This window comes from Rissa tridactyla, chromosome Z (assembly GCF_028500815.1).
Source record: "Rissa tridactyla isolate bRisTri1 chromosome Z, bRisTri1.patW.cur.20221130, whole genome shotgun sequence".
NCBI classification, from domain to species: Eukaryota; Metazoa; Chordata; class Aves; order Charadriiformes; family Laridae; genus Rissa; species Rissa tridactyla.
In genome coordinates, this window is record NC_071497.1 from 8070831 (window position 1) to 8084147 (window position 13317).

The 13317-nt window shown below is 47.1% G+C and overlaps 1 protein-coding gene across 2 annotated transcripts in view; it reads right to left on the bottom strand.

Annotated features, from left to right (window-relative positions):
- Positions 1–12250, bottom strand: part of VCAN (versican) — a 115354-nt gene extending 103104 nt beyond the window's left edge. Inside the window, exons 1-2 of one of the 2 annotated variants that reach the window (XM_054186502.1) lie at positions 12030–12250; positions 4368–4443 (exon numbers count right to left, since the gene is read on the bottom strand). In XM_054186502.1, the coding sequence (XP_054042477.1) occupies positions 4368–4437 (70 nt within the window). In that variant the 5' untranslated portion in view covers positions 4438–4443; positions 12030–12250. Of the gene's footprint in view, positions 1–4367; positions 4444–11106; positions 11117–12029 lie in introns of those variants that run through there. The other variant, XM_054186503.1, reaches the window with a different exon arrangement.
- Between the last annotated feature and the right edge of the window lie 1067 nt (positions 12251–13317).

The window sequence follows — 13317 nt, forward strand, 5'->3', positions numbered from 1 at the left end:
CAACTACTTTTTTGTATTCTGCAAGAATTTCACAGGAAGCCAGGCAAATGTAAATCTCATCTACAGAACTCAATATAACATGCAGACAGCACAGGCATGAAGACATGTATTTTATAGCACATATAGAACATAAACATGATCAGATAAACTGACATTTAAACTGGTATATTATTTATATACATTTGCAACAACACATCACACACTGCAATCTAGGTGATTTCTACTGCCTTCTGGATTACAGGGCTTTCACAAAAGCATAGTCACTCATGGCATGACAAATACTCACTTAAAATGGGTAAGATAAACTCCAACACTGATCATAATCACAAGGTCCAGCATGTAAACTACAATATCCTAACACTAACTAGCTCAAAGTGAGTAAATGCCACACTAGCAGTAAGCGTAAACCTTGCTCGTGAACTTCTGTCATTAATCCTTCACACGTACCAGAGCAAACAGCAAAGGTCTTGCGGAGGGGCACTCCCGTGACCCCAGAAGCTTACACCGTATTTCCTGCTGCCCTCCTGACAAACAGCTTCTGAAAATGTAAAGACTTAAAGAAGCCATGCAAGACCATTCTCAATTTGCCATCAAAGGAAAAATACTTTTGTTGCTACATAAAATCTAACGAGCATGCCCTGCAAACACGCTAGGTATTTGTGAATGCGACTATTCACAAAGATGAGAGTGGAAGAGGAAACAAAGACTGGAATAACGATTAGTGGTGAATGCATAAAACTTTGTGTGCTTACAAATTGCTGTGTTCTAAATTAAGCTTTAGTTTTGTAATGACTTAATATTAAGGCTCACAGATTCCAGGATTTACACTTTAAAAGTACACTTTAGAAGGTTTTGACAAATTTCCCATAAGACTCCTCAAAGACAAATTTTAAACTTTCAGAATAATTTTGCCTGAAAGCTTTTTAAAGGAAATATTGCAATGCATCATGTTGAAGTGATTACTTAATTGAACTTTTTTAAATCATATAGAGTGACACAATCCATTGTGGGAATGGAAGCATGGGAATTTGTGTTTCATGAAAGATTTCAAGGCTTCAATTTTGTATTTGAATTCAGGATTTAAAAAGAAAAAAAGTTGAAACCTAAGATGGTTAACTCTTCAAAATGCAGAGATATATTTTGGTTTTACAGTACTTTTTTAAACAAAAGGAACAGATGTACCCATAAAGATTGTCTGCAATCTTGTAACACATCAAAAATGTTATTAAATAAACTGACTGATATTTCTACAAAACAGAAGGATACAAGTTGATCCCACAGACTCTATTGGATCAATTAATGAAAAATAAAATGTTTTTCATCTTTGTCTTCTTCACCATGGCCATACTTTGAACATGTTTAAGACTCTCTATGGCAAAAGTATGGCCCCCGACTTCAAAAGTAAAATCCACAAAGATCACAGTGTATTCTAGGAACACAAGGGTCTTTCTAAACTCCTTCTGAAAGATTCAGGCAAATAAGGACCAGTCAGAACCTGATCTATATTCCTGAGAAGCCCTTACTGGGACGTTCACATGGAACTTGCTTAAGTACTAAAAATTCTACTCTGGAGACTACAAGAGAGATTTAAGATATGATAAAAGATGGAGTAAATCAGGGGACATCTACAAGTACCATCCCATGTTCTACCCCTCTAAGGATCCATCCCACTCCTCCCCACTTCCAGCGATGCACTCCCAGTCCCTGAATTCTGCCAGCACTAGCGTTTGTGCAAGGCAGTGAGTCAGATCAAAGGTCTGATCCAGTGACAAAACAACCTGCAAGAAATGCCATATGCTGTCTTTCAAACAAGTCATTTACTTGATTCAGTTGGCCATATACCCACATAAATACTAGTGTCAGCACAAAGGAAAGCACGAAACATAGCACCAGGGGACGGAAAAGGGGCACGACTATCCCACCTAGTGCTAAAATGTATATGTGATTAGACTGACCATGGAACTATGTCCTAAGTAAACAAGGATACTTTAAATAGGTCATAAGAGAAATGTTAGGTTTAATTTTTTTCTCAAATTCCTTTGCCTGACTTATTCTATCTCCTTACATGTTCTCCATCCCAGCATTGATTTTTGGGGAAAATTTTATCTTTACACCTCTTCTCGTGTGAGTGATGTACTACCATTAACTCCATTTTGAAGCTGACTGATTATTGCTAACAGCTGTTCCTTTTACTGTATCTTAAAACAGACATTTCTGCCTTAAAGAAAGCTGCAACTTAGACTTACAGAGTGGTTTGGTATGGAAGGGACCTTTAAAGAACATCTAGTCTAACCCCCCCCTGCCACAGGCAGGGACACCTCCCACTAGACCAGGTTGCTCAAAACCCAGTCCAATCTGGCCTTGAATGCTTCCAGGGATGGGGCATCCACAGCTTCTTTGGGCAACCGGGGCCAAGTGTCTCACCATCCTCACAGCAAAGAATTTCTTTCTAATACCTGATCCAAATCTACTCGCTTTCAGTTTAAAACTTTTACCCCTTGTCCTGCCCTGGTAAAGAGTCTCTCTCCATCTTTCTTATAAACCCCCTTTAAGTATAAGTAACTTGTCAAATAAAAACTTCCAAGTTTACGATGTAGACTTACATTGCATACATGTATGCATACTTACAATGCATAGATTACATCTGTTCCGACAAACACTTACTTTGTCTCTCCAAATGCTTCATATGAATAAATTATTAAATGTCAGCTGTGAATCCAAGATCCATACACCAATCTACACTTACAAACATTTTACTAAGTAAAAAAATGAGGGGAGAAAAAAAACCACCTTGAATTGTCAAGTCATGTCAATATTAACAACCAAATCAGTTTCAGCCCTCCATGAATAAGAAAATGGAAGCTCAGTTTTAGTTGCTTGCCCCCTGCCTGAAGCTTTGAGTCTGCTGTCCCTGAGGAGAAGTCTAATCGTCCTGTCCTGCTGTATGTTTAATGTAGAATGGAAACACAAAACCAGCTTTAAGGAGGAAGCAATGGTAGTAAATTGTAAAGGATGGTGCTCCCAACCTGATTGGGGTAAAAAAAACCACTTTTTTTAGTTGGCTCCTCTAAGCACAATGGTCTTTTCCTTTATGTCACAGGACTTTGCTAACAACAGTGTTCAAGCTGGGGGAGGGGCGGGGGGGAAGTATATTTTATTTTCCCAAAGGCTAAAATCAGTTTAAGGAGTTCCTGGAAAGAAGAGAAGAAAAAAAAGAATCAAGAAAAACTTTGCTTTGTGTCTTGGAAAAGCTATTATCCCAATTCTGTGAGGTTGCAGCAGCTGCGGGGACCTTTTCCTTGCTTGACTCAAACTTTCAAATGACCATGGCAACCGCACATGAATACTTACTTTAGTGTTAGCATGTAATCACCAAGAGAAGCAGTAAGGTTCCTCCTTTCCACCCAAAGACCTGCAGCTGCCCTAACACGTCCTTGCTCCAGACCCCAGCAGCAAAGGGACCTGCCACCAGCTTGATTCATGGCAGTCTCCAGACAAGAGGGGGCTGGCAGCCAGACTTCCCACTCCAGAGGCTTGTCCCCAACTGCTCCTTGACAGATCACAGAGCAAAGCAGAAACTGGGGCTACTGGTTTGCCCTGCACCCCACTTGCACACGGCACCTTTCACCCTGAATACAGAGAGGGTGCAAGCTGTGACCTATAAACCCAAAAGTCTGCTGTGGCATGGCGTACATGAGCACATGCATGGAGATCTGACTGGGAGGTGTGGGTAGCCCCAAAACTCCCCCATTTCATTCACCACTTCTGCAGCCTACCTAGGTCTGTCCCAGGAACCTGCTCCTGCTCCCGTGCTGCCAGCACTGCTCCCTGGGCCCTCCATGGCACCAGGCTGAACCTCCCATGGAAGGTGTCTATCCACCCCTGTCAGCCCTCACCTCATCTACTGCAAGGAGCTCCTTAGTGGATCATGGAAAATGAATGTGCAAGAGACACCTGGCCAACAGGTCCAACATTTCAGAAGCACAGGTTAAAGGATTAAAATGCATTCATGAATATTTGAAGAAAGCAATCTATTTTGTTTTACACAATGTAATCCTATGGCACTTTCTTTTTTATTATTTGAATTATAGTCATGGCACTTACAAACCTCAGGACACATCAGACGGGTATGTAAAAACCTTGGCCAAAACATGCGCACCCACCAAGAGTTTTCTATACAAATCAGTAAGGCAATGAGAAGAACATGGAAACAAAGTTAGTTACACAGGGCAGCAAAAAGAGTGGCAAAGAAAAGACCAGACACTGAATCTCCTGAGTCTGGGTTGTTTCCTGAGTCCTGGGAAATCTCTATTGATTGGACCACTAAAATGAATTTTAAAAAGTGGTTCTGCGTATAACAGACTTACCTTTAGGTAGCATGTATGTTATAACTAGCGTAGAGTATATCCATAAGATACTTTTTATACTTAACAACATCTTGACCTACAAATAAAGAACAAAGGAGTAAGCGGTTAATATCGCACTGTGTCCTTATCAAGTGTGGTAACTCAGTACATCAATATTTGTCATTAATATTAGAAGCAGTCATTTACTTAAAAAAAAGGGTTCAGCAGGACAGTGAGTAGCCCTTAATATATTGATCTTCTGCCATTTTATTCACTTTTTAAAATGTATTCATGTATAGCATTAGCAGTATATGAGTATAATCTGACAAATTCTTCCTGGTGTGGCGTTGCCAGTTCAAATCCAACCTCTGGGTAGTTTTATGTCCATAACACAAAGTAGCCTGTCATTTAGCAACAGCTAACAACCTGGTTCATGTCAGAAGGGGCTCCCATGACAAACTTCTCATGAATTTTGACGGTGAGTCAACATCCACTCTATGATCCTTCCCACCTGCAAGGAGGTTGTATGTACATAACAATATATTGCAGGTTCATAATGATATCTCTTCATTTTTATTCCAGATCTTAATTACACATATTGAGTCTGTAAATACCCCAAAAATTTCAAAAGAACACTAACAAAAGCACTACAAGTCCTATAATTGTCAGCTATTATAATGGGTTTATAAATAGTCGTTCTTCCATATAGTTACACATAAGTACTATCTAGCCAACGTAACAAATAACTTTCAGTAATAAGTTTGTCAAACACTGCCATTGAAAATTTTTTACCACAAAATCCTGAGTTTCCTGCTATTGCTGTCAAAATAAGCTACCTGAGTTCTTCACTTGGGCAGGTAACATGAACTGATAGTTTCTTCCTCTCCAAGAGAGACTACAGTTGACATGCTTTAAGGAACAGTGAAACAAAGATTTAATAGATATACATCTGTGTTATAATTATGGAACTTGTATTAGCACATACATATTTTAGCATTTTTTACGTTAGCATTTTAGTTCTTTAGTACTTATATATAATGCTTTAGGGTTAAAACGTAACTAATACATTCAAAAACCTCCACAAGCTATACTGAAGATGACAGCAAGACACGGAGAGACATCTTCCAGAGAACTACTGGTGACGTGTTCAATTTCAGGAAAGTTTTCTCCACAGCTTACAGCTGCAGCCCAAACTTCACATGAGTCTGTGTGAATTGGCGTCTATCCTGCAACGGCTGAACATTTCAGAAAAGATGCAAAACATCTCAAACCAAGCCTTTCCAATGAGGCAATCTCTAACGTAACAGCATCATGTTAAAAATTCCCACCCAAAAGGGCTGAAAATCCAAGGGCTTTTCATTCCCTATACATGGATGGCCAGAGCCGGCTGGTTGCACTGGGAAACATATGCTGCAACCTATTCCCAGGGCGTGGAGGAAAGAATACAGCTGCTTTCCGTGGAGCAGACTGCACGCTGCCAAAGACGCACCATCTCTGCTTCAGACGTTCAATAGGGCTGAGTGTATAATGTGATATCACTTATTTTGCAACACTAACTTCATGGAATTTGCATTTTTTATGACTGGATCCCAAACAAGAACTGAGACTTCTTTGCCTTTATCCAGTTTGAGCCCTATCTACCATTAAACTTTTTCAGAAGACTCTAACCCATACCCCCAACACCATCCAGCCAGAGTTTTATCTCTCCCTACACTTACACAAGCCAAGCTGTACATGGAGAAAACAAAAGTGGCTATTTAACAACTAACTTTAAAAATCCATACTGTGCCCTTATACTATGTATGCCCTAGTAATTCCCTGTAGAAGGCTGCTATGAGAGAGGAGCTGGTACAAGATAAAAACGGCAGACATCGAAGTCCTTTTAATGCAATGGGCCAGCTCTGAAATACAGACAGTCACGTGTTTGCTTAGAAAAACACTTAAATGATCCTCATTATTACACAACATTTTTTAAAAAATGAGAGGTCATGCTGAGCCTACAGGTGTGCACAGGCTAGAAGGCCTTCCAAGCAACCCGTGTATCCTGAAACTGCTGGAAGCCTCAAGCACCAAAACCACTGAAGATTAGTTCCTTCAGTAACACAAGCACTCTGAAGAGAGCACAAAAAGACCTACAGACTCCATCACCTTCAAAGGCAGTGAATGCTGGACCCACCTGTAAGACAATCTGAAAGCTCTAGCCCCTGTGAAAGCAAAGTGGCTCCAGACCTTCTTTTGAGATGTTCCGTCCACATGTGTTCCCCATGCATCACACACTGGCTACACCAATAGCTAACCAAAAATCTAGAACAAACTGTTTACAAGTTTAGCTTTCCATGTTTACCCGTACGCTTTATCTCCCTCCTCCTCCAAAAGGCAACCTTGGCGTTTGGGACGAGAAACAAGGGAATCAGAGAAATTTGCCAAGAAAAAGAATAAAGAATTTTCTATTTTCTGAAAGATGGGTGTGCTGCACCTAAACTGCGCTGGTTGCACGTTGCAACCACCACCTGCTCCACTGCACCGGGCCTGATCAGGAGTACCTGCGTACTTGGCACATGCCAATGGCAGGCCCTCAGAAGTTCCTTGCAGTGCTGTCATGACAAGAGGCAGTATAACCACTTCCACATTTGGTAAGAAGACAAACCCTGCTGCTACGCTCAGAGCCAGCTGAGAGCTCTGAACGTGAGCATCTGCCCTATGCTACGTGTCCAGAGTACAGGGAGGACCTCATCTTCCCATTCCTCTCCACTTTGCGCAAAATCACAGGGCACTGCTCCTCCAACGCCATGCTGGTGGCTTCATTACAAATGCAATTTGAGGAATCTTACTGAAAAAAAACCTCACATCTTCAGCTTCCAGGCACTAAACACAATACATACACCCACAATGAAATATGAAAACAGAAAGACAACCATGGAAGGACAATTTTCAAGATATCCTGCGACTGCTGAACTCAACCACTGGTACAGAAGAGAGCATTCATGGCTGTGATGGCTACTTTAGATTTTTACTGAGCAGTGCAGGAACTACACCTTCTGCACCAAGAGCTCGAATAGCTCAAATAAAGTGCACTGTTTGAGCATGGAGCTTAATGTGAGACACCTGCCAAAAAATACCCACCCAACGCTCAGAAAACCATCTCTCAACCTTTTTTTTCTAAATCTCCTCTACCCCAAGGTGCTTACTCAAGCAATGAAAAACTTTGGGGCAAGGGTCCAATTTTCAGCCCTTCAGCTTTCAAGCATGATTCCCATGCAGCCCTCCATGCACAAGGGTTTTCACTGTCTGGTCCTTGGTGGGCTCCCATAAACACTCCTGGGTTACTGAGTGCTGTTCCACTACAGCTGCCAGAACTAAATGCGCAATTACCCCTGCCAGCCTCTCCAAACAAGGGGGAGCCTAGCCTAGGAGAAAGCAGAATTCTGCAGACCCGGTACCAGCAATCCTCCTCAAGAGTCGCAGGCAAGGCAGAGGCCGCTGCTTACACCCAGCACCCCGATTCCCATTTGGTGCTACCCACATTTCCAGGCCACCACTACCAGATGTGATGGCTCCTGCATCCTCCCCTTTTGCTGGCAGAGGCTGCAGCTGACTGTGCTCCCTTGTAGCCTCCTGGGCAAAACCACTGCTCTAAAACTGGTTTGTATTTCCCATTCCCGCACTCTAGAGTTTACAAAGGCCTCTGCTGGCTCGCTGCCGTACCGCCCCTAAGTCTACTGTAATTAGCCAAAATCTTTCTAACCATACCTTTTTCCATAAGCTTTTTTTTTCCCCTTTGGTGTCACTACACCTAGAGTAAGAAAAAGTCATAATACTACGGACACAGTGAGAAAATCCTGCCAACTCAAGACTGCAAGACTTGAGTAAGTGTTTAATTTCCACTTTCTGTTGAAAAAGTATCTCACTTAATGTGACCAAACTTGGGCTGCCTGCTGGCTGGTTTCCAACTGGACTGATCCATTTTGTTAGGAGCTACTGCAGGCAAACCAATCTACAGTAGTAATTTGCGCTACATTTTTAAACTGGATGCAACCCTAAGCACGCCTTTTAACCGAAAGATGCCAAGTCCTTGACAAACTTCACATCTTTAGAAACTAGCAGCAGAGGTTCTCTCTGTGGGGAGAAAGCAGGGCTCCTATTTTTGCAGGCACTGCTACCTTCCCTTACCACAGCAAAAACTCGTAGGAGCAATAAGTTCTGATCAAATTCCAGCTCGTGTTTAGTTTACAATGTAAGCTTGATCTCACACCAATGCTATTTTAATTTAACCAGATGTGAGAACACCATGTCTCTCTTTCTGTTTTAAACTCCAGGTTAAGAAAGACAGTGAAGCTGTCCTGATGTGGAACAGACTAAAATCTACCATCCAAAAGCTATTCCCAGTTTCTCTGAAGTTGGGACAATGAGAAATTAGCTACTTTCAGAGAGGTGACACTGCCGGTAAAGGCTGTAACTTCTCGGGTCACACTGAGATTGATTCAGCACGTGCTTTACAGATGTATTGTGAAAGCTGGACATGTTCCTTCAACATGTAAAAAGCAGCCTCTGCCCATTGACTCTCCTTGCCTGCATAGCGAAAGTCAGGTTCACATAAAATTAAAAAAAAAAAAAAAAAAAAAAAAAGCAAAGGGGGAACCCGAACAGAACCTGGCACTAAAGAAGTGAATTGAGGCTCCTGCTCCTACTAATGGGTAAAACATGCAGTTTTTCAGTGAAACCCCAGCAAGCTAGAAATGACCGATCCCAGATGCAGCACACCTCTCGCTACCTTCCAGCTCTGCCCAGAACCTTCACATCTGCCGTCCTCCATCAAATGCACAGTCTGCGCTTTCTTTTGCTTTTGCCATCCTTTGATCCTTTTATGCCATCTGACTGTTAATCGCTGACACGTATCAACCTCACCGTAAGCGCTGCTTAATTAACTTTGCCAGCTTCATCACATCTCCGCCATGCGATTAATTAGCCCGCTGAGCTGACACATGGCAGACTTGGCCTGCGTCTGTTTCATTGGTGGCGTCCCCTCAACCGGTTATCACTTGCAAAGGTCCCCTTCAGACCTCCAAGAAGGTCCTAGGGCCATCTGCATCATCCCTTCCTCACCACCTCCAGCAGCCGCGGGGGGAAACTCCTCCCGCCACGGAGCCTCCAGCCCCAGGCGCAGGTAGGGGCGCAGACGGGAAAAGTGACCAGAGCACAGCGTGTTCTGGCACTCCTCGCTCTGGCCGCCGCCGAGAAGCTGCTGCTTAAGGACATCCCTCCCAGGCCTCCGCTAATTTATGCCAGAAGCGGCTCTGGGCTCTTGGATGGCCTCACGGAGAGGCGGCGGAAAAATTATGGTGGGGAGCGTGGTCCCAGAGCTCACGTGCGCCGTCCAGCATCACCCCACAGGAGGGCTCTGCCTCCTCGCCTGCTTCCCAGGAGAGCTGTGGACATCTTCTGACCCACCTCTCCCCAGCGCCCACACCACCGGCACGGGCAAGGGAGCAGCCATGGCGGGAGATGTAAGGACGCAGCTCATGGCGACTCTGCCGTGGTGGGGCTCAGCACAAGGACCAGCGCGTTGGCTGGACGAGGGTACCCTCAGCGCGTCTGGTGGCCTCCTCCACCGCCGGGCGCTGGGGAAGCCGCGGGTGCCTTGGTCCGCCCTCAGCCGGGCCCCGAGCCCCCCGGGTCCCCCCTCACGCCCTCGGCCCGGGGGGCGCTGAGGGGGCCCGGCCGGAGGCGGGAAACGCGCCGGGCCCGCCCCGCTGTCAACCGCCACCCGCCGGGCGTTGGTACAGGGCTGGGGGGCAGGGGGGGCGCGGGGGGGGCGCCAGGAACAGCCCGAAACGCCGGGGAGACAATTTTTAAAAATAAATAAATAAATTTATTATGATTATAATAATGACTTTTTATTTTTATTTTTTATTTTTATTCCCCCCCTCTCAGCCCTCGGAAGCTGAGGGAAACCGGAGCCCTCTGGCGGGAAACCCGCGGCCGCAGAAGGGACGGTCCCGCCCGCTCGCCGCCAGGGGGCGCCGCGGTGCCGCCACCGCCTCGCCCGGCCCGTCCCGTTCCTCGAGAGCGGCCGCGTCCGCCCGCGGCGGGACCCCCCGTACCCGCACCGGGACCTGCACCCGGCCGCCGCTCCCCGCTCCGCCTGCCCGGGACCCCCTCCCGCCGGCGGACCCGGCCCGCTGCAGCCGGTGAACCCCGTCTCCTGCCCTCCCCGGCAGCGCGTCCCGGGGGCGGCCGGGTCCGCCCCGCCAGCGCCCATCGCCGCCAGCGGCCGGGCTCCCCCGCCGGGCGCTGCGACCCTCTCGTTCCGCCAAGTCTCACTCACTGCTATGGGAAGGAAACTTCCCTTTTCGCTCAGCCTTTTTATGCAGGGGAGGAGGAAAAAAAAAAAAAAAAAAAAAAAAAAAAAAAAAAAAAAGAAATCCATATAAAACCCCACCCAAACCCACCCAACATTTACACTCTTCCACCCTGGGATAGGTTTCAGCAACACGTTTCAACACTCATGCCTTTAAAAAAGGGTCGGAAAAAAAAAAAGAAAATAAAAGAAAAGCCATCGGGGCTTAATCCCGAAAGCCGGAGGGAGAGGGGGGTGGCCGGGGAGGACGTGACAAGGGGGACAATGAGGGCTGGCCCCGGCCCTCGCCCGCTCCCCGTCGCCCCTTTGTGTGGGGACGGCGCCTGGGGGCTGCCCGCGGGGGCCCATCCCCTGCCGCGGGGGTCCCGACCCGCTGCCGCCCCCCCCCGCTCACACACCCACCCGCTTTTTCCCGCCGTCGAAACTCCCTCAATTCCTTCCACGATGCTCTCACTTTTTCTTTGTACAACAAAGGCGAAATCCCGAGGAGCGGAGGGGGAAGGCAGTGCCCGTGCCCCGAGAAGCTGGCCGTGGGTGTAAAAGGGGGCGTTTTGCTCCGCTGACCTTGTGATCCTCCTCCTCGCCCACCGCCCCCCTTTCAGCAATGAAAATGTGGTTCGGAGGACGCCCGCTTTCCGTCTCCTCCGGAGAGATGCTGTCTGTGCACCTCAGCCCCGCTCTGCCCTGCGAGCGGCTTTCCAGGAACATCAGGGCAAGGGAAGAGAGGAAAAAGAAAAAAAAAAGAAAAAAGAAAAAAAAAAAAAAAGGAGGGGGGACACACAAGAGCGGAGAAGACTGAGCGCACGCTCTTCTCAGCGCAAGAAAACCTGGTGGCCGAAGGAAATGTCCATTCTTGTCGCTCCTGCCACACGGGCGCTTTGTGTATTTAACACCCGTACGAAATAGCTTCTTCCCTTCTCCCTCCGGAGCCCCACCGCACACCAAGGTGCAGCTCTACCTTCCCGGCCATTCAAACCTCCAGTTCCAACGACTTCTGTCTGGGCTCTCACCCCGAAGTCTCCAATTTCTTAGTTTTCTTTGTTCTCCTCTTTGCACCCGGGGATTTTTGTGGGTCCCCGAGCATCCCTTCTCCTCTCGCCCCGCGTGTCGTTGAACTTACCCCAGGTTGTTTAAATTCACTAATCATCGCTATTCTCCCCCGCTTAAGGTTTACAGTTCAACTCTTTGTCCTTACAGGTACCAGCGGTAAAACAATCGTTTTAAATCTTACACTAGGTGTTTCAATCATATATAAAGAAAAAAAAAAAGCACCCCCAAAAACACACCAAAAAAACCCCACCCCGCGTTAAAAGAGTTATAGTTACCTTAAAAGGTAGCGTATTGCAGAGATTGCAAAAAATCACAACGTGGTGGCCAGGCTAGTCCAGAGATCCCAGTGGCCGCATGAAAGAGTAAATCCCCTCGTTAGTGCTGGAAGGAGACGTCGGTTCCGGGGTCTCCCCTTCTCCCGGAGCTGGGTCTCCCGTCCCTCCCCGCCGGCGAGCACCTGACTGCGGGCTGCGGAGCCTCAACCCACTGGTGGGCAAACGGGAGCTCGCCTGCAAGTTCAAATGCGAGCCTCAGCCACCCATCATTATTATATCGTTGTACCGTCAGCGCTGCAGAGGAGGGGCGCTGGCTCGGGGAGAGGAGGGTTCACAAGCTCTGCAAGAGCCTCCTTGCAATTTCCAAAGCTCCCGCAGCTGCTGGGCGCAGGAGAGCCCCCAGCGCCTGCCTCCGCCGAGCGGGACACCCCCCCACACCACAACCCTGTCCCCACCGCCGCCCCCTCGGGGAGCCCTCGGGGCGCCGCGGACCCCAGCCCCAAAGTACCGGGGAGCCGGGACGGGTCCCTCCGCTCGCCCGGCATCGGCCGTCCGGAGAGGGGCAGGCGGGTGGGAAGAGAGCATTGTTCCCCAATTAAACAATTAACCGGGAAGAGAATGGAGAGACCTCCTCCACCCTGGCTCCCGAACCCGGCTGAAACGGGGAAAGAGACTGGGACCGAAATGCCTTTTTCCCTTTTGCCTCCCCAATCTCAGCGGAGGTTTGCAATGAAAGAATATATTGGTGCTTGTTCCAAACTTCCCCTGCCGGTGCCAATTCACAGGCAGTCTCGCATCGGCAGCCTCCCGAGCCAAGCTTCTCCACCCTAGTTTTACGCATCTCCAGCCACTTTTCTTTTTTTCTTTTTTTTTTTTTCCCTTTTTTTTTTCTTTTAAAGATTAGACTCTGCATTTGCTGTCCAAAACTCTCAGAGATGAAGTCATAAGCAGAACTCTAAACCACCCTTTTACAAGGGAGTTTCACCAATTAATAACGGATCTGCTGTGCTCCTCAGGCATCTCTTTTCCCAAAATGTACCTATCTTGGTATATGGCAGACACTTAAGGCACCCTTTACAAGGCAAAAAACACTGGCAAGAGCAGTGCCTCTGGTGTGCTCCCTCTCAGAGGAGCGTGTGCCACAGTCCCCCCTCCTCCAGGGAGGTGTAAATCCGGAGCCGGAAAAGAAAAGCCTGGAGAAATAGGTGTGTCTGATCGCACCACTCTGGGCACGTTTTTGGCAGCCCCAGGTACGACTGCTAGGAAGAGGCAGGAGGAGTTTTCCTTC